Genomic DNA, 25,892 nt, shown 5'->3' on the forward strand with positions numbered 1-25,892 from the left:
AAGGTATGGTGAGTAAAGTTAGCCTATGAAGGCAATTTCCTTCTCACTCCATCTTGTAGCCAACCAATTTCCTCCTTCCTAGAAACAATCGCTGTTCCTTCCAGAGATTATTTGTATGTTTCTAAGCAAATGTGAATACATTAATTTTTTTCACTGTTTGTGATGAAGATAGCATAATTGTCTTGAAACTGTTTTATTTTCCACATAAACAGATAGTTTCAAAATTACCTCAGAGCTTCCTTGTCATGGCTACATGGTGTCTTCCCACATAGTGACTATAGTGTTACTGAATTGTTTGTTGTAGAGTAACTGGGATTTGTGTGAAGTTCTGTGTTGCCAGGCATTCTAAGTTAATTTTCAAATTACAACCTTTTCAACAGTGTTACAACATAAATGCCATATGACCGTGTCATGTGAATTTTGGACATTTTAGCTGCAAAACAAGGCAGTTTCTCTTTTGCAACACTTTCACTCATCTGAGATTACCCAGTAAATGACACTACTTCAGTCTTCATTGTCATTTCAGTTAGAAAGGAAGCAGTAAGTTAAGATGACTTAGTTTTTGAAGAGCATACCTATGTTATAAGACATAACCTCTCAAGTTTCTAGGCAAGACCTAAGTTTCTAGGTCTCTCTTTCTACCCTTTTCCTTCTGTGCCCATGGGCAAGCCAGTGAACTCATCCCACTGCTATATACATTCCCACATAAGACTTCCTCTTTCCTCCAGAAAAATGAATGGCAAGATATTGACAGCTCTGCTTATTGAGAAGACCTTCCTCATCTTCCCAGTGTCCTTGAGGACTACCCCTGGATGTGGCTAGTATATACCTGCTCTCCATTTTCAGCTTGTACCCAAATAACAGCCTGACATTAGTTCTTCCTCCTCTGACTTGATGTGTTGGGTTCAATTTAATATTTTACGCATGAATATTTGTAGGATAAGAAAGGCATGAGGTCTTTAAATTACTCTCAAATAATTGAAACTTTAAATTTTATGACATTAAAAAACAATACTAAAAGACCTATACAAGATTGAGCCCAGCATTTCTTTGTGGATATATTTGACCCTCCCTGTAGGTCTACTGGCAGTTAATGATTGCTAAATGGGTGGTGTAGTCATTAATAAGTTGCCCTTGCTCCAATAAATGACCTCTCATCTGTGCTTGTGCAAGTAACTCTAATGAAAATCGATGGAGAGATACCCCGATATGATTTTCCCAGTTTATGTGCCTACCTGTAGGTACCAGAGTTCCAGTTCCAGACCTAATAGCGTGCCTCTTTACTCTTTTTTAAAGCTTAGTCTCTTTTTGTGTGTTGTATGTATACATGTATACAGATGTGTGCGGTCATGCACTAACACAGAGGCCAGGTGTCCTGTCCTATCACATTTTATCTTACTTTCTCAAGACAGGGTCTCTCACTGAACCTAGAGCTATACTGGTGGCCAGTAAGCCCTGCTAGTCTTCTTGCCTTTACCCCATACAGTACTGGGATTATAGATGGTCATGCTGAGCTTTTTATGTGGGTGTTGAGAATTTAAATTCAGGTATTTGTGCCTAGACAGCAAACACTCTTACCTACTGAGCCATCTCCCCAGCTCCCTTTTTAGTCTCCCACTCTTTTAAAATATTTATTTATAGTTGTGTTTTCACCTATGTATAAGTCTGTGCACCCCTTTTATGCACAGAGGCCAAAAGAGGGCATCCGATGCTCTAGAACTGGAGTTACAGGTGGTTGTGAGCCATTATGTGGGTGCTGGGAACCAAATCCAGGTCCTCTGCAAGAGCAACAAGTGCTTTTAACCATTGAGCAATCTCTCCAGTTTCCCCTTTTACTCTCTTAATGCTATTCTTCACTGATATCATTTGGAAAAATTCAAACTTACTGAAAAGATGAAAAAAAATTATCATTCTGGCTTCTATAATTGACATATTGCTTTGTTTGCCTTAACACATATATCTACCTAAAAACACCTATCTATCCACTTTTTTTTGCATTTGAAAGCAAGCTGCAGTTGTCAGAGTACTTCACCTCAAAGAGCTTCAGTGTGTATATCACAGCCTAGAGTTCAGTATTTATGGTTACTTTTTTTTTCTTTTTCTTTGGTTTTTCAAGACAGCATTTCTCTGTGTAACAGTCCTGGCTGTCCTAGAACTCTCTTTGTAGACCAAGCTAGCCTGGAACTCAAAGAAATCCACCTGCCTCTGCCTCCCAAGGGCTGGGATTAAAGGTGTGTACCACCGCTGCCCAGCTTGTTTATGGTTACTTTTTAAGGTAAAATTTAAACACAATAAAATACAAAAATCTTGAATATGCTATTATACACGGTATCATAGTATAGAATATTACTAGAATTCTAATTCTCTCATGCCAGTCCTTTTCCCTCAAGAAAACCACTGTTTTAATTATTTACAACAGTTTTGTTTGTTCTAAAATATCACATAAATTTTATCATATTGTATATATTCTTTTTTAATAGGACTTCTTTATTCAACAGGTTTCTGAGTTCATCTTTTTTATTTTGTAGTTTGAGCTCTTGTATGCATCAACAACTGTCTTGTGTATTTTCCTGTATGTCAGCATCTTTATTGTTTCTATTGGGAACACAAACCTGCTATGTATATCTGCATACAAGTTTCTATGTGGACAGATTTTTTTTTCATCTTGAATGAACCCCTAAGAATAGGATTGCTGAACCACAGAATAAATGGGTGTTTATGTTTGCCTTTTGCAGTTTCTGTACCATTTTGTATCTCAATAGACAGTAGTAAGCTGCCATGATAATTGAACCCAAGTTCTCACAAAAAGCAGTTGGTGCTCTTAACCACTGAGCATTCTAGTCCCTCAGAATAATTTTAATAAAAATCATTCCTTTATCTGCAGTGGCCTAATGAAATGTGTGTGTTAAGTTGAATAAGTAAAGTTTACAAAATAGTTTCACATGGATTCAAATGAGAGTAGATGTCAACCTTATGAAAGAATTGGGTTTTCAAAGCCTTTTAGATTCTAATTACAGATAATTGACTGACCATGTGCCTTTGCTGTTTACTTTATCCACTAATTTGTTTTCATTTGACAGTCTACATTGAACCAGTTGAATGTTGCCACTGAGGACATGTACACCAATGGGTCTACTGTTCCAGGTAGCCCTGCCCATGCTAAAGGGCAGGAGGCAAGGAAAGTACGACTCATACAGTTTGAGAAGATCACCGAGGAGCCCATGGTAATCTCTTGTCCTATCGTCATTCATCATTTACACTCTACTAGTGAAGTCATTGGGCCATAAAACTGCCAAAGGCCACTCATGGAATTGTACACTCTGCCAGGTTCACTGCTGTGTTTCTTTGTCCCCATCTCAAGCTTCTTTCAGAGCAAGCTTCCTGCTCTTTCTCCTTGAGAACTGCCCCTGATATAAATGGAAATGATTTTCCCTGCAATTTTTCATTAAGATGCTTTGAAGATATCCTCAGAAAGGACTAAAATAAAGCTTACTGTTCCATTGCCTTTATTCCAGGGAATTACTTTGAAGCTTAATGAAAAACAGTCATGTACTGTGGCCAGAATTCTCCATGGTGGCATGATTCATAGACAAGGTACTCTGGCAGGGAGGAGGGGTCCTAAGTCTAGTTTTATCCTGGGATTAATTATTTACTTTCTGTTCAGTGGTGTGGGACGTGAAGCTTATAGTCCTCAAAACTGATAGCATTTTTCTGCGAGTGCCAAGAGATCCTGTGACTTAATAACTGACTCTTTAAGGCAGGTGTGGTGGCGCACACCTTTAATCCCAGCACTCAGGAGGCAGAAGCAGGCAGATCTCTGAGTTTGAGGCCAGCTTGATCTACAAACTGAGTTCTAGGACAGCCAGGGCTACACAGAAAATAAAACCTGTCAAAAAAAAACCATACTGACCCTTTATTTAGAAAATTGCATGGTAAGATCTTAGTATGAACTACTCAGTACCACCATATCTCCCTCTGCACCTTCATTTTTTTTCAAAATAGGATTTTTCTGTGAAGCCCTGGCCATCCTGGAACTCGCTCTGTAGACCAGGCTGGTGTTGAACTCAGAGATCTGCCTGCTTCTGCTTCCTGAGTACTAAAAGTAAAGGCATGTGCAGCTGCCACCACCACCTGGCCCTCTGCACCTTCTTCTATATTGTTTTATAATGATATTTTTCCCATTTAGTTAGTAAGTGATGTCTATATGCATGCATTACATATGACTGATATGTAACAGTAAACAAATCTGTATCTGTACCCTCTTGGAGTAACAGCTTAAATGAGAAAACCAAATTTAAGTAATTATAATTAACTATTGTATTTCCTTAATGTTAGAGTACCAGCAATTTTCAGATGCATATTTTAGGGAGCAATGAGAGAACAGAATAATAAGTTAAAATATAGCATATTTTCAGCAGCTGGTGATAGCCTATATGGTACTAGAAACTATTCCTAATGTTGGAGTATGGCTATTCCAGTGAGTCTCCTACCTCATTAATTCTTACCCTTTTATGTTTTACCTTTTTTTTAATCCAAGGTAACATGACATGAATTTGGTAACCAGCCTTCACATAGAATTTTAACATTGACTAACCATTTAAGAACACATTGGAGATTTAGTTTAACAATAACAAAGAAACATTGAATTCACTGGATAATAGCCTCCTGTGGTTGGTTGGCAGCTGCTCTAATTCCAGGAATACAAGGATGAGATGCTTTTACAAAGCTCTTGGATGACTAATATCAAGAAGGATGAGGCAGTATTGAACTGTCCTAGATGAATTCAGAACCATATTTGTTCTTTATCTCTCTTAATTAAATATTTCTAATGAATGAGTTTTATTTATTTTATAAAATGTCCTAGATTGTGATTTCTTTTGTGTGGTACTCTTGAGCTATACTGACAGCTCTTGTTTGAATTTTTATTCTTTTGTGTATTGAGTTTTTTTGTTTGTTTAATGGCAGGCTCCCTTCACGTGGGGGATGAAATCCTAGAAATCAATGGCACAAATGTGACTAATCATTCAGTAGACCAGCTGCAGAAGGCAATGGTGGGTATTTTCTGTACTAAATAAAGATTGTCTTCTATGTTCATGAAGGGTTAATGGGCACTGGTGTCATTTTATCTCATTTCTCTGCAAAAGCATGGTTACCTTATTGAGAGGGCTGTTATCACTTCTGATAGTCTGTCCAAGAAATGATTTTTCTCTGCTTTAATTTAGTAAAACTGCAAAGCAGGGCCAATAACTGAGAGCATCAATCTCATAAAATGACTAGAATATTGCGCTGGGCATCTGAAGATTGTAGTGTGTATTGCTATTTCTGAATCTTTATTCTTGCTCTATGGCTTTGAACAGGTGAATTAGCTTCATTCAATCTGTATTCTCAGAATCTGTTATCTGCAGCATTGTACTTGGTGTTTGTGCTGCCTCTCCTGTTTGCCCTTCCTGATTCTTTGCCATCTTTCTTGACTCTGTCTTGTGCCTCAGCAGGCTGATTGTAATGTCTATATCAGTTGGACTTCAGCAAGCAGTTAGAAAAGGTATTTATGTCCCTATTCTTACTTGCCAAACCTGCTCCTGTAGGTACCAGTTTCACACAGGTGTGGGCATCCTCAAAAAATCCAGCAAAGGAGAGAGTTCTTCCTGAATATATGCACGCCTGTGTGAATACATCCTTCATGAAACTCTTCAAACTCCCTTTTTGAATGTGCTACCTAATTATTACTGGATTCCCCAGTAATATCATAGTTAGTACCAGGAGTGATGTCAGAAAATTGGCCCTTTAAGTGGGCCTCTGACATTGGGCTGCTTGTAAATGAGCATATGCTGAGAAGACAGTACACTAGAAAAGAGCTAATCATTCTAGAGAAATCTAATTTTTATTAGAAAAAATAAGCAAATAGGAAACCAGGCAAAATAAACAAAAAGCTATTGGCCAATAACTTTTTGAAAATATACTTAATTACTACTGCACAATTCATTCTAGGCAGGCTATGGAGTCAATGGTCTAATACATTAGAAATATATGGTATATACACACTATGGAATACTGTCCTGTCTTATATAAGAAGAAAATCCCATTACTTGTTATAACATGGGTGCACTAGGAGAAAGACATTATATGAATAAGCCAGACACAGAAAGATAGACATCACATAAACTGATATATATGTGGAGTCCAGAAAGGCAAACCTGTAGAAGTAGAGGGTGGAATGGTGCTGATCAGAGGCTGGGAATTGGTGGGGATCATGGAGGAATGTTGGTCAAAGGTTATAAAATTCCACATAAATAAGAATAATACATTTAAAAAAAACTCTGTGGATGGGCTGGAGAGATGGCTTAGAGGTTAAGAGCACTGGCTGCTCTTCTAGAGGTCCTGAGTTCAATTCCCAGCAACCACATGGTGGCTCACAACCATCTATAATGAGATCTGGTGCCCTCTTCTGGCCTGCAGGCATATGTGCAGGCAGAACACTGTATATATAATAAATAAATAAGTCTTGAAATAAATAAAGGTTAAAAAAATTTTAAAACTCTGCAGTACCGCATGGTTACTATAATAACTATGAATTATATTCTTTAAAAAATGCTGAGAGTAGATCTCAAGTATTCTCACAACAAAAGAGATGGCTCAGTGGTTAAGAGCACAGACTGTTCTTCCAAAGGTCCTGAGTTCAATTCCCAGCAACCACATGGTGGCTCACAACCATCTGTAATGATATCTGGTGCCCTCTTCTGGCCTGCAGGGACACATGCAGACAGAACACTGTGTACATAATAAATAAATATTAAAAAAAAATAAAAAAATAAGTAGTGAGGTAATACATACCTTAATTAACTTTTTAGCCATTATATAATATATACATAATTTGAAAACATTTGTATGTGATAATTATGTGTATTTTATTATTCAAATTGCAAGAAAAAAAGAGAGGATGATCACCTGTAGTTATGGTGACAAAATTACAAAATAAATCATTGAGCTGGGTGCAATAGCTCATACCTGTAATAACAGCTCTTAGGAGGCCAAGGCAGACTATCACTTGAGTTCCAGGCTAGCCTGAGCCATGTAGTAAGTTCCAGGCTATATTCCAGAGTGATACCTGGCTCAAAACAAGCAAACAAAACCAAAATGAATATTTTTTTAAAAAAAAATTACAAGTTAAACTTGTATATACTTCTAGTTGTGGTAGCACTTGGGAGCCAGAGGCAGAAATGTTGTGGGATATTTGTACGCTGTGTGAAAATGTGTTGCTGTGATTGGCATAATAAAAAGCTGAATGGCCAATAGCTAGGCAGGATGTATAGATGGGACTTCTGGGCAGAGAGGAAACTCTGGGAAAAAGAAGGCAGAGTTGCCAGCCAGACACAGAGTAAGCAGCATAGGCAGTATGGAGAGATGAGGTAATGAGCCACATGACAGAATGTATATTAAAATAAATGAGTTAATTTAAGTTACAAGAACTAGTGAGATAAGCCTAAGCTAAGGCCAAGCTTTCATAACTAATAAGTCTCCATGTCATTTGTGAGCTGGTTGCCCAAAGAAAAATCTGACTACACAGAAGGATCATTGTGAAATATTTACATTGTATGAAGATGTGTCACTGTAATTGGTTTAATAAAGAGCTGAATTGCCCATAGCTAGGCAGGAGAGAATAGGCAGGACTTCTGGGAAAAGAGGGGAACTTGGGATGAATCTAGGCACTTGAGAGCTGCCAGCAAGACATTGAAAAGGTTGGACATATGGTACAAAGGCAAGGTAACCAAGCCATGTGGCAGAACATAGATTGATAAGAGCAGGTTAATTAAGTTATAAGAGCTAGTTGGGAAAAAGCCTAAGCTAAGGCCAAGCTTTCATAATTAATAAGTCTCTGTGTCATTATTTGCAGGCTGACAGTCCTGATTAGAAAATACTACTACAGATCATACTTTAAGGCAAGCCTCAGCTATACAGAAAAACAAAAACCAAAAGAAACACAAAAACACATATGTGTGCATCATATTTATACATAACTATAATATTTGCAATGTTCTTATTGGGGTGGAAAAAAGTATATTTGTGCTCATTTTAGGAACTTCTGGGGACCTTTGGGAACCAAAAGCAAAAGAGGAGAAAGTTATGAGCTTTTGCTTTATTATTTTTGTCTTCAGTAATGCTGGTATAGGGAGCATATGACACTCTCGTGGTTCAGGAGGTATTATCTGACAAAATCTCAAACTATGAAGATGATTCTGTAGTGAAAGCTCTGATTCTATAAAACCCCATGTCACCCAAGTTAGTTTTCTTTACACTATCATTTTCTTTTCTTTTTTTAATAGAAGGAAACCAAAGGAATGATCTCATTAAAAGTAATTCCTAATCAACAGAGTCGTCTTCCTGCACTACAGGTATGTAATGCCATTTTTTGTTTTGTTTTCTTTGAGATTGTACTGAAAGTGACACAATCCTATAACTTTAAGTTCTGAGTCTCTCACAGGTGTTTAGCTGCTTGGCATAGGATCCTGTTATCCACTCTCTCAACTAAAATAAAAGAGCTCATATCCTTTTCTTTTCTTTTCTTTTCTTTTCTTTTCTTTTCTTTTCTTTTCTTTTCTTCTCTCTTGTGCTTGTTCATGTCTATTCAAGTGCACATGTGTGGAGGGCAAAGGACAACCTTGGTTGTTATTCCTCAGGTGTCATTCATCTTTGTGTGTATGTAGGGGGTGTGCTTATGAGTGTGTATGTACATGTGTACATATGTGTGTATGAATGTGGACACCAGAGGTTGATATTAAATGTCTTTTATTTACCTCACTTCACCTTTGTTTTTTGTTTTGTTTTGTTTTTGAGGCAGTGTCTCTCAGAGAAACTGAAATTCACTGATTTGTCTAGAATGGTTGGCCAATGAGCTTCAGGGATTCACCTGTCTCTTCTTCTCAATCCTCTTACCCCTAATACTAGGATTACAGGAAGCACATCATTGTGCCTAGCTTTTTTAGTGGATTCTGAGGATCTGAACTCAGGTTCTCATAGTTGTGTGGTAGGCACTTTATCAACTGAGGTATCTCACCAGTCTCCATTTGGGGGGGGGAGGGACAAAGTTCCACCCCACCCCCACGCTAGTCTAAATCTCATCAATAGGTTAGGTTGATTGGCTAGTGAACCTCAGGAATCCTTCTGTCTCTGCCTTCCCAGCTCTGGGTTTATAAGTGTATGCCACTAGGCTCAACTTTTTAATGTGAGTTCTGAGGATCAAACTCAATTCCCTCATCCTTGGGAGGCAAACACTTTATAAACTCAACTGATCAGTCTCCTCATCGCTTAATTCCTTTTTCTTTGAGGAAAAAGACACTGATGGAGGTGATAGAAACAGGTTATTAGTAGCTAAGGAATAGCTAGAACAGGACCTTGGAAAATGAATGTGCAAAAGTTTTTTAAATACCAAACCTCGGGCTGGAGAAATGGCAGAGGACCTGAGTTTGGTTCACAGTAACCACATCAGGTACCTCACAGTAGTCTATAACTCTAGCTCTAGGGAATCTGATCTTCTGGCCTCCACAGGCAACTGTACATGCACACACATAAGTAAAAACAGAAATAAAAATAAATATTAAAATATCAAACCTGCCGGGCGGTGGTGGCGCACGCCTTTAATCCCAGCACTCGGGAGGCAGAGCCAGGCGGATCTCTGTGAGTTCGAGGCCAGCCTGGGCTACCAAGTGAGTTCCAGGAAAGGCGCAAAGCTACACAGAGAAACCCTGTCTCGAAAAACCAAAAAAAAAAAATAAAATAAAATATCAAACCTAAAATTTCTATCATAAGTTACCTGTAGTATGGTAGTATAGTCTTAAACTTTTAAATTGAAGTTTTGCTGTTTGTGTACATTCATATAACAAAGTAAATAGATCATAAGTATAAAACTGGTTATGTATTCATAAACTAAGCACATCCTTCTAAATAGCACCCAATTCAAAAGACAGAATATGTCCAGCAGCTATGACTCCTCACCATATTTCTTTAAGGCTCACCACAACCCTGACTTGTAACATAAGAGAAGAATTTTGCCTCATTTTGAAATTTATATAAATTGAACTATATAGTAGAAATTCTTTTGAATGCCACTGCATTTATTCAGTATTATATTTATATGAGTCATCCAGGTTACTTGTAGCAGTAGATGATTCAGTTTCTCTGATTCATTCTATAAATATGGGGCAGTTACTCATCCATTTTGATGTTGATGGACTTTTGGGTTTCCAGCTTTGTTTCTGATATGAACTTTCTTTTTTTTTAATTAGAAAAATTTCTTTATTTCTTGATCCTTCAAAGCTTATAAGCTTTGATTCCATTTTCAGCACTACTCCATGTATCTCACTCACTCCCATATTCCATCATCTCTTGCTTATTGCTCTTATCTCAAAGGGAAAACCAAATTTTTAACAGGCTTCATTCACAAGTAGATGCCACAACTAAACAAAACTTTAACATTCTGGTGAGTAATACATTTGAACAATTTGCTGACAGACCCAGGTCCACTCAATAGTTTCAGTAAAGCCACACATTAAGAAGGGGTATGAGTCATTCTCTACAGCCGGCACATCTGTACTCATACCATGAACTATTCTACATCCTTGATTTGGTCTCTCTAGGATCAGGCTTAAGTAAAAAGTAAGTAGTCTATTCAGAAAAAAAATCATAATTTTTGTCTGAAAAGAACAATGCTGTTACAAAAGCAGCATGAGGTACCCATCCCAGAGTTGGGAGAAACTGCTGCTTCTGCTCAGTCAGCAGCGCTCTCGTGGGATCACCCAGAACTTGTTAATTCATGCCCTAAACAATGTTAAATACTGTTTACTCTTATTATCTAAACAGGCATACCCCAAACTAGGTAGACTGCTGCATTGCTGGGTTTCTGTTGTCCCCTGGTAACAAAGAAATGTGCCAATAGTTTTAGTCAGTGGCACTGCAAATGTCTGGAAACCTTTCTTATTTCCCAATTGCTCCGATGATTAACATCAGGTTACTAGAGACTCGATGTGGCTGGTGCTGAGCTGGAGAGAAATCACTCAGGTAAGCTGAGGCTACTCCTTCTGTTTCTCCATCTGCTGAGCTGTTAACACGAAGACATTGCCCAGGGCTCAAGGAAAACATGGAATGTTTCATCAGTAAGATTATGCTGCCCTAGAGACAGATGTTAGGAAGTGGTAATATTTAAAAATAAAGAGATAATCACATGCTTGAGGGGAAAGAGGTAAGGGAGAAAATTAAAAAGGAAAATGGAAAGACAGAGAGGACCAGGTAGACACACAAAATGGAGTTCTAGCTCTGCCTCAGGTAATCCTTCACCCTTAGGCATTCTCCACATACTGAGGTATATCTGTAAGACGTACTTATCAGGGCTGATATGGATTACAGAGAACAGACTTATCTCTTGCCATCAGCTGGTTAATGTCAGGGCTTAGATATAAATCCATATACTCCAGTTTCATAAAAATCTAAACATAAACAGATATTTTGGTAATTAAAATTCAGAGAACATGAAAACATTACTCAGTTCTAAATTGATCTACCTGTGACTTCTGCAGCGTCAAAGCCCTTTTCCTTCACTTATATTTTCTAAGTCACTAACAGGGACTACAATTGAAGATTAGATAAATATTTACATTTGGCATGTGGTTGTCATATATTAAGTCAACAACACTGAACAGTTTTAAACAGCAGTCTCCTTTCTGTGACATTTTAACATTGTTTTGCACATAAATACAGAATCTGAACAGGAGCAACAGGAGCCAGGTTGGGCTGAAGTCCCAAACAGCTATTTGCTGCACTGCTTCTGTTTATCTGTAAAACAGAGATAATTAATAATGCCCACCTTACAGGGTGACCCACAGGATTACATGTTAGTAAATGCCGTAGCACTGCACGTGCACTCTCCGACCTCAAGAATGGCAAGTGACATCATTACAACAGAAAGCAAACACAGAGACAGAAAGCAACTGATGCGAGCAAGCAGATGATTGTCCAGTTTAATTACTGCTTGTTCTTTTCTTAAAATCCATATACTCTGCTTGTGTGGTGTAGTAGAGCTCTTCGTTATCACATTCTCCCACTGGGAAAGGGGGAAAAATACCCCTTGAAGGCAGAGAACAGGACACGGAGTTCCAGAGAAAGCGAGAGTAAACAGACAACTTGCACTGGACGAGGAAGGGGGAATGAGGTCTAACTTGATGGTGCCAACTACCCTCTTAATGATGGAAACCCAGATAAATAAAGGCGAAATCTGCAAACTGGAAGTTTCAAGAGTTGTCCCTGCTTACTGTTTGGCATTTCTAGGAGACAACTGTGCCGCATGACCACAGGCCAAGGTAGGACCACTGCAAACAGTACAGTGGCAGCATGGTGAGAGGAGGTCTGGGATGCTCTCTCATGGCAGGCCTCAAGCTTCCTTGGCTCTTGTACAGCAGGTTCTTGTGCTGAGGTATTCCTTCATGATCACAGTAGCTTTATGTGGAAGGTCATGGAGAGTTGAAAATGAGAAGCCATTCGAGACACTGTGAGGTAACTCCAGGGAAGACATTCGTTCACAGGATAGATGTGGCTGAGACATGTAGACAAGCAATGCTGGAAGTTGAGGGTGTTAGAATAGAGATGCAGGGCCACCCTGTTGTTCTTCATGATGTCCAGGGACACATATTTGGAGCAGAAGTTCTCCATCACTGCCCGTGAGGCCTGGTCCATCAGCTTCTGGGCCAGGCTGAGGTGCTGGTGTGAGCACTTCACGGCCAGAGAGGTGATGTGCTCATGAGGAACATAATCGGGGTCTTCCTCCATCTTGGCCAGGACATAGTCCACTATCTTGCCGTCCTCATCCTTGGTGAGGTAGGAGAGCTGGGGCCACGACAGGCCATGGTAGAAGTAGTACTTCATCTGGTAGTTCTCCGGCAGGCAGAGCAGGTTGCAGTGCTGCATGTTCATCAGGTCCTCGGGCTGGGCATTGTGGATGTTTATCTTGGCAGCCCGGGCCAGGGGCCCACACCACACTGTTGCCTCTGGAACTGACTTCAGCAGGCCCAGCCGCATGGCATGGTGGTCACTATGAACTTTCTTGGATGTGTGTTTTATACCTTTATTTTGAGGGGTAGAATTGATGGATTTTAAGACACAGGTGTGTTTTGATTTTAGGAGTATTGCCCAGCGGTCTTTGAAAGTAGTTGTTCCATTTTATAGTCTCAAATGTGCTTACTTGTATGACACTTATTCCATATTTTCACCAAAACTTAGAATTGTCTGGTTTTGTTTGTTTGGCCATTATCGGGGTAGTATTACATCATGATTCTCATTTGTATTTCTCTGATACTTGGGGAATGCTCCATTTACTATTTATATATGTTTTTTTCTACTTGAATATACTTTTTTGGTAAAGCTTGAATTTTTCTTACCAAATTGTAGGAATCCCTCATATTTTCTAAAGCAAAGAGTACTTTGTCCTATGTATCTCAAATTTGCTTTTTTATTTTCTTCATGGTACTATTAATGACTAAAGAAGATTCTTTTTTTTTTTTTTTTTGGTTTTTCGAGACAGGGTTTCTCTGCGTAGCTTTGTGCCTTTCCTGGGACTCACTTGGTAGCCCAGGCTGGCCTCGAACTCACAGAGATCCGCCTGGCTCTGCCTCCCGAGTGCTGGGATTAAAGGCGTGCGCCACCACCGCCCGGCTGTAGAAGAAGATTCTTAATGAAATCAAAATTACTACCTTTTTCCCTCATATAATTAGTACTTTGTTTTCTTTTTGCTTACTACAAGGTCAAAAGGACACTCTTTCTTCTAAACCCATGTAGAATTAAATGGATTTTTTATGTGATATTGTAAAGTAAGAGGTCAAGAGTTCACTTTTTCCATATGGATATCAGTGGACTCAATACTATTAATTGAAGTAAAGATCCTATTCATATTATATGCACCATCACCTATCTTAAGTCATATATGTAGGCCTATTCCGTGTAATTAGTCTATTTACCCTTGCATTAAATCTCCATATCATTTTTAGGAAAGGAGACATCTTCACAAAATCCCAATAGAAATGGTAATGGCAGAATCCTTCTCTATTTTTCAGTATAGAAGAGAAATCTTTTTTTCATTGTAAAGTATGTTGGCTGCTGTGGGATAATGCTGTTGTACACTGTAAAGATTTGTCACTCAAATTGGTTTAATAAAATGCTGATTGGCAAGTAGCCAGGCAGGAAGTGTAAGCTGGGCAACCAAACTAAGAATGCTGGGAAGAGGAAGGGAGGAGTCAGAAGTTGCCAGCCAGACACAGAGGAAGCAAGATGAGAATGTCATACTGAGAAAAGGGCCAAGGCATGTGGCTAAACATAGATCATGGGTTAATTTAAGTGTAAGAGCTAGTTAGTAATAAGCCTGAGCCACTGGCCAAGCACTTATAAGTAATATTAAGCCTCCAAGTCAATTATTTGGGAAGTGGTTTCTGGGTATTTGGGAACAGGCAGGCGGGAGAGAAACTTCCACCTACAGTTGGCTGTAGGTTTTTTAGTTTATTTTTATTATTTTAATTATGTGTCTGTATGTATGTGCACATAAGTGCAAGTGCTCATAGAGGCCAGAGGTATCAAGATTTCCCTGGAGCTGGTTGTGAGCCACCTAATATGGGTGCTGAAAGTCATACTCAGGTCCACTGGAAGAGCAGTACTTGCCATCTGAACCATCCCTCCAGCCCCAAGATGCTTACAAGGAGCTCCCTTCTGTTCCACATTTGTTAAAATTTTAATATTGGTTGAGTGTTGAATTTTATCTGTGTACCTAGTGACAAGATCATGTGATTGTTCTCCATTCTTTTTTGTTAATGTCCCAAACTTTGTGTTGCTGAACTAGATCCTGTTTGATTGTGACTTCATATCCTTATGATAAATTGCTGTGTTTGATTTATTATTTCATTTTGGATTTTTATATCCCTGATCCTCAGAGAGAATGGAAGGCTCTTGTTAGATTTTGGTATTATGGTTATGAGTTGGGAGGCTCTAGAATTCTCTGCTATTTGTATTTGGGTGAGAATAACCTATTTCTTCAACTGTTTCAAAATTTGACCAGAGAAAAACCATCAGGTCTTGTCAAATGTATTGGTGTGAAATTGCTCATAAGATGACTTTTTGAGTGTGTGTATACATATGCACATGTGTGTAAAGTTGTGTGTACTCTCAAAGACAGAGAAGGACCCTGGGTATCTTGCATTGCCACTCGATGTCATATTCCCTTTAAACAGGGTCTCTTACTGAACCTGAAGCTCACCATTTCAGTAAGGCCAGCAAATTTCTGAGATTCACCTATGTGTCCCTGTCTGTTGAGGTTACAGATGTGGGCAGTCATGCCTAATTATCACAATATCCTATTAAAACCTCTTGAATATCTTTAGGATCTTTACTAGTAAATTGTTTTTTGATTTTGTTTTTGGAAACAGGGTCTTACTATGTAGTTCTGGCTGTTCTGGAACTCACTATGTAGACCAAGCTGGCCTTGAACTCACAGAGACCAACTGCTGGAATTAAAGGAGTGGGCCACTACACCTGGCTTTTTTACTAGTAATTTGTAACCTTTGTTTTCTTAATTTCATTAATCTTTTCAAAGAACCAGTTGGCCCTTTTTGGTTTTCTAAATGGTGTTTTCTATTTTAATTCTTGCTGCTCCTTATTATTTCTTTCCTTATTTGTTTGAGCTATATTTATGCTCCCTAATGTTACTACCACAGATAACCAGTGTCCAAGTTTGCTTTCTGTTGCTATAATAGAACATTCTGACTTAAAGCAACTTGGGAGGAAAGGGTTTATTTCAGCTTACACTTCCAGATCACAATGTATCATTGAGGGAAGCTAGGGTAAGAACTCAAAGCAGGAATCTGAGGCTGGAACATGGAGGAATGCCATTTACTGGCTTGCTCTGTTGTTTGTTCTCTGCTAGCTTTCTTACACAACCCAAGCTTTCTTGTCTAAGGATGATGCTGTCCATAGTAGGCTGGGTCCTCTCATATCATCATCAGTCAGGACAATTTATAACAGACATGGCCACAGGTCACTCTGAAGCTATTCTTCACATGAGGTTCCCTTTCCCAGATGACTCCAGGTTGTGTCAAGTTGATGATAAAAACTAACCAAGAAAATCAGTATTAAATTCTAGAATAATTTCTTCTAGTCATTTTTTCTAGAATAAACATTTCTTTTTAAAATTTTGACCATTCTAGGATTATTCTGTTTAATAATGTTCTTATTTCATATAATGTCAGCAGGATTGCCAAGGACATTAGATATTCTTCTACAAGTTGGGTTTTTGTGTTACAAAATATATTATATACTGGTGATATACTCAGCAGATACTTAACCATTTATCATGGACAAATAAGAATGTCTTAGGAAATTAAATTGTTTCCAATACTTCACTCTTATAAATAATGCTGTGATAAGCCAGGCAGTGGTGGCGCATGCCTTTAATCCCAGCACTTGGGAGGCAGAGGCAGGTGGATGGATCTCTGTGAGTTCGAGGCCAGCCTGGTCTACAGAGAGAAATCCAGGAAAGGCGGAAAGCTACACAGAGAAACCCTGTCTCAAAAAACCAAAAAAAAAAAAAAAAAAAAAACAAACACATAATACCTTAAAGAAAATAAAATACATAAAAAAAAAAAAAAAAAAAAGGGGGCTGGAGAGATGGCTCAGAGGTTAAGAGCACTGACTGCTCTTCCAGAGGTCCTGAGTTCAATTCCCAACACCCACATGGTGGCTCACAACCATCTGTAATGAGATCTGGCACCCTCTCCTGTCTACATAATAAATAAATAAATCTTTAAAAAAAAAAAAAAATAAATAAATAAATAAATAAATAAATAAATAATGCTGTGATACACATGCTTATCCACATAATCATTACTGGCAGCTCTGTTTCATGTAAGATAAATGCATAGTAATCAAGGCAAAGAATGTCAACATTTGAAGATGATGGGCACATTTATATTGCTAGACTGTCCTCTAGAGAAATGTTTATCAACTTTACCATATTCATGAGAGTATTTTGTCAAGGAAACAGATCCATTTCAGATGGATGGTAGCAGCTCTGTACTCTGAGATGGACAACTCAGATTCAATAGCTGGAAACATGTTGACCCAGAAAGGCATTTCATGGGAATGCCTTCTTATTAAAAGGATCAGTTTTGATTCTTCTACAAACACAACAGTAAGTAGTTAGGAACATTTGAACATTCCAGCTGCACATGTTTGGGTGTTCCCCTACCATTCTTGCCTCACGCTTGTTCATTTCCCATTTCCTTACAGCAGGACTTCTTATGTACATGCTGTAGTGCCAGTGTTTTTTCCTGAGGTCCTCTTTGCCTTCTTTTACAGATGTTCATGAGAGCACAGTTTGACTATGATCCCAAAAAGGACAATCTTATCCCTTGCAAGGAGGCAGGACTGAAGTTTGTTACTGGAGACATTATCCAGATCATCAACAAAGATGACAGCAATTGGTGGCAGGGACGAGTGGAAGGCTCCTCCAAGGAGTCTGCAGGATTGATCCCTTCTCCTGAGCTGCAGGAATGGTGAGCCACATTTGTGCTGATGGAAAGCCCCTGCTGTAGCTAATTGCTTAGCTTCAGAAATCTGCTGTTTTGTGTATATTTTCCATATCTCCTAAACATATGTCCTAGTTTCCTTTATATAATGGATGAGGAAGGGTCCATAGGAGCTGATGCTGTTCATTTTAAGGCCATTTGTTGCAGGGAAAGGAGCCTTTTATGGGCCTGTTTCTTCAAATGCTCTCTCACCAGTTATAGAGCCCTCATCCTGCTTCCTGCACCCCTTCAACCACTCAGTACTGTTTGTAAGAAAACTTCTGAAAACAGTTACATTTTAAGTATATGTCCTTTATGCAGATTCTTGTCCTCCAGTCAGATTGCTCACTTAGTGCAAGGCTGCCCCACATAACCCTTACAGTGGTAGAAAAATCCATATCCACTGTTGACCTTCTGCCTCAAAGAGTGTTAGTTCCTATACCAGAACTAATTATTTCCTTTTTTTTTGAGATTATAATATAATTACATCATTTCTCCCTTCCCTTTCTTCCTTCCAAACCTCCCATATATCCCTTTTTATACTCTTTGAAATTCATGACCTCTTTTTCACTGTTGATACACACACACACACACACACACACACACACACACACACACTCCTAAATACATGAGTGCATCCTGCTCAGTTGTCTATCAAATATCAAATGGTCAGCCCTGCAAACATACATACAGACCTTTAGTTTTAAGACAGAGTTCTGGTTGGTCCTATTTCCAATGATGATAAATAGCACCAATAAATGTTTAATATTAGAGCAGCAGAGGAAATACAGTGCAGACCTTGAAGATATTGGTCAAAGCCATGAGCATGCTGTATCTTCTGGGCCATTTTCAGAACTAACACCTGGTGAAGAGAATTGGAAGATCAGGAAAGGCAGATAGCCCAGAAAGGCTCAGGAGAACACAAGGTGAAACTGTGGCTCATGACTTCTTAATGAGGCATGAGTCAATTTAGTAGGCTGTAATATGTATTTTTTTAAGTGAGGGCCAGGTATCATATCTCAAGTCTGTAATTCAGAGTGCTCAGAAGGCCGAGGCAGATTCAAGGCCATCTGGGCTACATAGACCCTGTCTCAAAACAAAAGATGTTGCATAGAAATATCAGTATAGATTACACAGAAATAGGTGGTATTGTTATTAAAGTTATTGTTTTAGTCATGTATGTAGTTATATGTACATACCTGTGCTTTATTTATAGATTAGAGTTGTTGTGGATAATATATTTCTTATGGTGAAGTGAGTGTCAGCCCGATTTTCCAGGTCTCAACTCAAAGGTGGAAGAATAGTCAGGCTGCACTAAGGTGAAGAAATTATTTTTTCCTCCTGGAAACATTTCCACTGCCAGGTACCTGGGTGACCACATAAAACTGCAGAGAAGAAAGGGAAGTGGGTAAGGGCATCTCTGCCTGAAGAATTTTACAGAGTCAAGGAAGTAGGTCAGTCTCAAAATTTACTATAGAAAAGAAAGGAGGTAGCCTAGTCTGTCACAGGCTTTTACACTAAGGACCTACTGAGCTTTGGTCATCTGTTCCTCACAGGAGAGTGGCAAGTGTGGCTCAGTCTGCTCCAAGTGAAGCTCCAAGCTGCAGTCCCTTTGGGAAGAAGAAGAAGTATAAAGACAAGTATCTGGCTAAGCATAGTTCAAGTAAGTTTTCTGTGTCCCCTTCCTCCAAGGTCCCATTAGCATTAGTGTTTCCTCACCTCTTTAACCAGAAGGAAAGAGGTGAGGATGCAATATGCAGTGGAATGTATAGTGTATAGAAAGTATTCATTTCTTTTGGTTTTCCCTTACTCGTTTCATCTTCATAAACTCACTGCAGTGAGAGACAATGCCAGTGCCTATTCTGGAAGGCTAGTGGTCTGTCCACTCCTACTCATCACCTCATCCCTTAGGTAACCAACTGAACAAGTCTTCCAGACTTTTTTCCATAGTTACCTTTATTCTGCTTATCACCAACTTTAGTATCTACAGAGGACTGGTCCCAGTACCGCATGGTTATCAACATCCACTTTTGCTCAATACTCTCAAATAAAATGGTGTAGAATTTATATAGTACTTATGCATATCCTCCTGTGCAATTTTAAACCATCTTGATAGGTAGCCTGGGTGTGGTAGGCATACATCTTTAATCTCAGCACTCAGGAAGCAGAGTTAGGCATACCTCTGAGTTCAAGTCTAACCTGACCTACTTAGCAAGTTCTAGGCAAGGCAGAACTACATAGTGAGACCTTAACTCAAGAAAAATCTTGATTTTCTAATACAGTGCAATTTCTGTGTAAATAATCATGCTATACTGTTTAGGGAATGATGATAAGAAAAAGTCTGTACATGTTCAATATAGATGCAAAATTTTTTTAAATATTTCATTTTGTGGTTGATTGAATCTGAGGAAGCAGGGCTTATAGATATGGAGGCTGAATATATATTTCCAATATCATGAGTTCAAATGGGTTGATGATAATAAATGAATATTAATCTACCATTTATTCAATGTTTACATCTTTTTGGGAGCATTTGAGACAGTGACAAGTGCATGAACAAATCATAGCCTAATCATCTGTGAAGGAGAAGAGTGTTTGCCTAAGAGCTCTTTTTCCATCTTAAGTGGTTGGGTCACTATTGGTTCTGTTCCCTAAAATAAGGGATGTTTGAAGAACTACAGTTATGGTTCTGATATTATAGCATTCTAAGTGCCTATGAGACAGCCAAGTTCCAGGTTCTAGAAAGCTGGAATCTGTGTTGGAAATAAAGAACCATTACATTACTAAGACTGCAAAAGACTGAAAAGATCAGGTCAGAAGGATAGAGAGGAGAGCATAGAGTTATAAAACATATATATACAAAATCAGAATCCTAAAGACTGGCCTACAGAGCCTATAAAGAGTTCAGATGGAGGATGCTGGGAAAATCAAACCAAGGACTAAAAGGAGCATGTGCATCTGTAATACAGAACGAGCCTGCTCTCACATGCTGTTCTTCAATTTGTTATTAGCACCTCCTCTAGCTGCTGCAGCCATTGTGCTAACATATCCAATTAGCAAAGCATTCTGCATTCCTTGGTAAGTTTGGACTTTGATTTTTTTTCATAACATAGACAGTGAGGCATGGAGTTGAACTGGAGTTTGGTGTGGCTGAGTCTCTGCTTAAATTCCAGCCCCTGCAGTTTGTTTCTTATCCAACATTCTAGATAGTTCATTGAGAATCTAAATGGGGTCTCATGTCAGTCCTTTCCTCAGAACTCTCATAGGGGATACTTTCTGCTTTGCTTTATTATATATCAGACTTCCTTATCACATAGAAATATCCAACATCCCTCCCGGAAAACCCTCCCTAATTTCATGCCCATTGTCTCTCACCCTGTATTTTGTTTTCTTTTTTGGAGAAAAGGCCTCAGTGCTAGGACTGCAGGCCTGCACTACCATGCCAACTTTCTCTCCTTGCTGGATCAGGTGTCAGCTCCTTAGCCCCAGCTAGTGCTTTACCACCCAACCTCTGGAAATTAATATGGTTTGGTTTTCTTTGTCTCTAGTTTTTGATCAGTTGGATGTTGTTTCATATGAGGAGGTTGTCCGGCTCCCAGCATTCAAGAGGAAGACCCTGGTGCTGATCGGTATCTTTTCACAGCTTGCTAATTCAAAAGCACAATTCTGTCCTTATTTCCATTCCTGTGTTATGTGTCCACCCTTCTTCAGGAAAGGTAGTGAGGAAGAAATGAAGTGTGGTCTCTTGGATACTTCATACCTCATATAGTGTAGTTATAAAGTTTCTGGATCTTATAAGTAATCTATCTGGATCCAATTCACATTACAAGTTTTTCTACTACTTAGCATCTAATTCTTTTAGATTAGGTTTGTTATTTGTCCACCTGTTTGACTGGCTTACAAAATAAACAGAAAACTCCACACTAGATGGTTCCTTTGTAGAAATAGCAATTATGTTCTACATCTTAACTTTTAGGCCTTAGAAAGACTTCTCACCCAAATAGATACAAATGATTGAAGCTACTTGGTGGCCCCAAATCTTCTTGATGGTTCTAAGGACTTAGTTGCAGCCTAGATACAACACCAAACTGTTTTCATCTACTACCCACTTTGAGCACTGAGATATAGAAATCCATCTCCCATTCCCTATCTTGTCCCTACTAATGTCTCTGGGTGAAAGTAATGGAAGCCTTTCTTTATCCTCACACAGGAGCCAGTGGGGTAGGTCGCAGCCATATTAAGAATGCTCTGCTCAGGCAGAATCCAGAGAAGTTTGTGTACCCTGCCCCATGTAAGTATTTCTCAGGTGCCTTGGAGGGGAACATTATGTCTAAGAAACAGGCAGCAATGTCATGTTACTGAATTTAGCATGAGTATTTTTCTGAAATGTCGTGTGGTCTTGTTCTTGTTTAGTTTAAATGTTCAATTATGAAAAACGAAATTTTGGGGGTTGGGGAGGTAACTCTGTCAGTAAAGTTCTTGGAAAATGTGAGGTCCTGATTTCAGTCTTTGGAATCCACATTGAGAAGCCTGGCATGGTGGCATGCAGTTTTAATCTCATAGAGGTGGGGATAAAAGATCTATAGCCTTCTTGGTAGTGTTCAAGTCCAATGAGAAGATCCAGTCTTAAAAAAAGAAGAGGTGTACATCACCTGAGGAATGTTACCCAAGGGTGTCTTCTGTCCTCTATACATGAGTATATGCACCAACACACACACACACACACACACACACACACACACACACACACACACACACCCTAAAAATTTGGAAATATAGACGTACTTTTGGGGCTAGGGAGAAGACTGCTAACCATGACAACATGAATTGAATCCCTAGAACCCACATGGTAGCAGAAACTGACTCCCACAGGCTGTACTCTTTCATATGCACATCAGGGCATATCACATACACACACACACACACCACAGCATGAACTTACAATTGCTTGAAATAACAAAATAACTTGTTTTCTTATTCTCTTATTCCATATAACAGTACTTGCAGTAAACCTCATTTTTAAAAAATTATTAAGGCTGGGTGTAGTAGCACACACCTTTAATCTAAGCACTTGGGAGGCAGAGGCAGGCGGATCCCTGTGAGTTCAAGGCCACCCTGGTCTAGGAAGTGAATTCCAGGACAGCCAGAGGTCCATAGAAAAACCCTGTCTTGAAAAACAATAAGGAAAAAAATATTAAACAAGAATTAAATTTTATGTGTATTACTTTATAAATAATTTCTCAGTGTCCTCTACTGTCTGCTATTTTATAGTCCTTTTATATAGATAATATATTTAGATAGTGGATACACTATAGTTCTTTTGGCTATTTTACTATTGTTTGATATTTAGGCTGCCTCTAAAGCTCATAGAATGTCTTTTAAGCCAGAGTAGTGCTTAGGGAAGGCCTGATCAATCGCAGTGACAGATATAAAAGAAAATAAAGCCAATGGTCAATTAAACCAGTAGATAACTCTCCCATTATCAGGTGAATCTATACAGTACAGTTCTTTATATTCTTAGAAGAGGTACCGCTAATCAAATTAGAAAATAAGGATGTGAGCCTGATTTTTTTTTTCATTCTTTACTTGTTTGTCTTTTTACACATGGATCATTGATTGAGAATTGCTCCTAGGAACATAGTAAGAGTCATTCCAGTAGAGCAGAAAATAGATGTCCCAGGGAAGTCTAGAGTTTTTTTTTTTTTTTTTTTTAATAAACAGAAAGCGCCTGAGATGAAATTGTAAGTTGAGGGGAAGGTAAAGGAGATGGTTCATCAGAGGATAAAAAGAAGAGGCTGGGAATATACAATTTATCTCTGCACTAGAATGTTATTTCTTAACATTTTAACTCTTTAAAAGAATTAACATTCTTAACATTTTAACTCTTTAAAAGAATTATTACTCTGTGTGTGTGCATCTGTCAAAGGACAATTTATAGGAGTTGGTTCTTTCCTTTCCATATGTGGTTCCAGGACTTGAACTCAGGTCATAAGCCTTCTGTGGCAAGTGTTTCTTGTTTGTTTTTTGTTGTTATTGTTTGTTTGTTTCAAGACAGGGTTTCTCTGTGTAGTTTTGGTGCCTTTCCTGGATCTCGCTCTGTAGACTAGGCTGGCCTTGAACTCACAGAGATCTACCTGCCTCTGTCTCCTGAGTGCTGGGATTAGATGTGTGCACCACTACCACCGCCGTCTGGCCTGTGGCAAGTGCTTTTACCTACTGCGAAATTGCCAGCCCCAACATTTTAACTTTTTAACAAAATGTTTAAACCAAATCAATGTGTTCTTCTTTCTATGTCATAAAAAAAGAAACAGGACTTTGTGGTTGAGTGCTTGCTGCTCTTTAAGACCAGAGTTTGTTTCTTAGCACCCACATTAGGCAGTTCATAACCACCTGTACCTCCAGATCCAGGGGTCTGATGCCTTCTTCTGGCCTCCATGGGCAGAATACACATGCACATACACATATAAACTATTTTTTAAAGGAAACCAATTTCCATAAATTCTCTACCACAGCCCATAGATTTATATTAAATTTTAGCTGTCATTTCTGAGTTTCAGTATTCCTGGGGTTTGTTGGTTTTATGTAGGAAGAATAGTGTGAATATTCTACATGGGGCTGTCTCTTGAAACTTAAATATATTCTGGGTAGATGGAGAATTTTCTGGTCTGTACTACTACTTCCTAGCATCAGCCCTTCACGAGTTCATGGGAAGAATATCTGTATTATCTGCCCCAAACATGGGTAGGGTTTCCATACAGACACTTTGGGCCAAGCCATTAATAGATGGCAAGGATCAAGAGCTCATCAAGGATTTGAGTCCTTGTACACAGATACAACACGGCCACCAAGGAAGAGCGAAGAAGACGGAAAGGAGTATCACTTCATCTCAACAGAGGAAATGACAAGGAACATCTCTGCCAATGAGTTCTTGGAGTTTGGCAGCTATCAGGGCAACATGTTTGGCACCAAATTTGAAACAGTGCACCAGATTCATAAGCAGGACAAGATTGCCATCCTTGACATTGAGCCCCAGGTAGGTAGGCATACAAAGGCAGGAACAATGGGTTCAGCCATATAATGGGGGGAGTGATAAAAAGGGGAGCTCCTGGAAACCTGGAAGTTCAGGCTTGCTTCCTAACTTTTAGTGGGGTCAGCCTGATGCAAGAACAGTAGTACTGGGAACAATGCAAAGTGGTATTGGGGATTGGTGACACTTATTAGAAGGAATACATTTTGACAGACAGCTGGGACTTTTGTTTTTCTTCCTTCCTCTTTTCCTAGACCCTGAAGATTGTTCGAACAGCTGAGCTTTCACCTTTCATTGTGTTCATCGAACCTACTGACCAGGGCACTCAGGTGGGAAAGGGGTCATGCAAGGTGGGTGGAGAGTTCTAAATCATGGTCAGCTGTTTCCTCCAAGGCCAAGACAAAGGGCATGCATACTTTACTCATTCAAGAGATAGTTAATAAACAAGTCAGGTCCAGTCATTGTCCCTGATAATACAGATCTAATAACTGAGATGGACAGTTGAGTAAATCCTGATTCTGATGTGATGTGGATTCATCACAGAGTAGAGGGAGTTATGAAGGACAGAGGTGGCACCAGATCCACCATGTGGTGCAGTATGGCTACAAAGGGAAAGGAGCCTGCCTGTTAGGAGTAGCTGTTTCCTTTCCTCTAATAGCATGTCATTTGCATTTTAATTTTTTTTAATTTTTTAGCTAGCATTTTAGAAGTGTGGTATTTCTAAGAGATTGTTTACTTACTATTCAGAGTTACAATCCCAGCACTTGAGGGGTAAAAGGAGGATCAGGAGTCCAAAGCCAGTTAGTTACATAGCAAGCTCAAGGCCAGTCTGGACTACCTAAGACTGTCTCAAAACACCATTTGAGGCTAGCCTGGGCTAGAGTTCAAAGCCAGTCAGAACAAATTAGTGAGATTGCCACACAAACAAAACAGCTATTTGTGTTGCTTGTAATGTGACTTATCTGGCTGTCCTTAGCTCATTGGGTCAGTGGCTTGATCTTATCATCCATTTATAAGAATTCTGTATTTGGGTATTTTACTCTGATAAGCAGTTACAAATACCACCCCCCCCAGCCTGTTTTTCTCTATACATTTTTACTTTTATGTAGTTTATTGACCACTGGAGCCAGAAGCCTATTATCAATAATCTTTGTCCTTATCCTGGGATTACAACTCTAGTAGCTGTTAAAATGGCTTTTCCATGTACGAACAGATGAAACTAAGTGGATAATTCTAGTGAAGCCTATGCTAGGTTGCTTTTGGCCTTTCAGAGGGCT

The 25,892-nt window shown here is 39.0% G+C and overlaps 2 protein-coding genes across 2 annotated transcripts in view; one reads left to right on the forward strand and one right to left on the reverse strand.

The window, feature by feature from the left end:
* Mpp1 (MAGUK p55 scaffold protein 1) overlaps positions 1 to 25,892 on the forward strand; it is a 32,947-nt gene that overhangs the window by 6,121 nt on the left and 934 nt on the right. Inside the window, exons 2-11 of the mRNA XM_006997865.3 lie at positions 3,081 to 3,224; positions 3,516 to 3,594; positions 4,966 to 5,051; positions 8,322 to 8,390; positions 17,380 to 17,576; positions 19,145 to 19,251; positions 21,137 to 21,217; positions 21,799 to 21,879; positions 24,419 to 24,621; positions 24,870 to 24,944. Of these exons, the coding sequence (XP_006997927.1) occupies positions 3,081 to 3,224; positions 3,516 to 3,594; positions 4,966 to 5,051; positions 8,322 to 8,390; positions 17,380 to 17,576; positions 19,145 to 19,251; positions 21,137 to 21,217; positions 21,799 to 21,879; positions 24,419 to 24,621; positions 24,870 to 24,944 (1,122 nt within the window). The remainder of the gene's footprint in view (positions 1 to 3,080; positions 3,225 to 3,515; positions 3,595 to 4,965; positions 5,052 to 8,321; positions 8,391 to 17,379; positions 17,577 to 19,144; positions 19,252 to 21,136; positions 21,218 to 21,798; positions 21,880 to 24,418; positions 24,622 to 24,869; positions 24,945 to 25,892) is intronic.
* On the reverse strand, positions 12,383 to 13,171 carry LOC102919685 (N-alpha-acetyltransferase 11-like). Its single transcript, XM_006997870.4, has one exon. It carries the CDS (start codon positions 13,060 to 13,062, stop codon positions 12,475 to 12,477), a length of 588 nt encoding a protein of 195 aa, XP_006997932.1. The 5' UTR covers positions 13,063 to 13,171; the 3' UTR covers positions 12,383 to 12,474.

The sequence above is a fragment of the Peromyscus maniculatus genome, chromosome X, assembly GCF_049852395.1.
Source record: "Peromyscus maniculatus bairdii isolate BWxNUB_F1_BW_parent chromosome X, HU_Pman_BW_mat_3.1, whole genome shotgun sequence".
Taxonomy (NCBI): Eukaryota; Metazoa; Chordata; class Mammalia; order Rodentia; family Cricetidae; genus Peromyscus; species Peromyscus maniculatus.

Coding starts and splice junctions, on each gene's coding strand:
- LOC102919685 (XM_006997870.4), bottom strand. CDS start 13,062: ATGCGGCTGGGCCTGCTGAAGTCAGTTCCAGAGGCAACAGTGTGGTGT.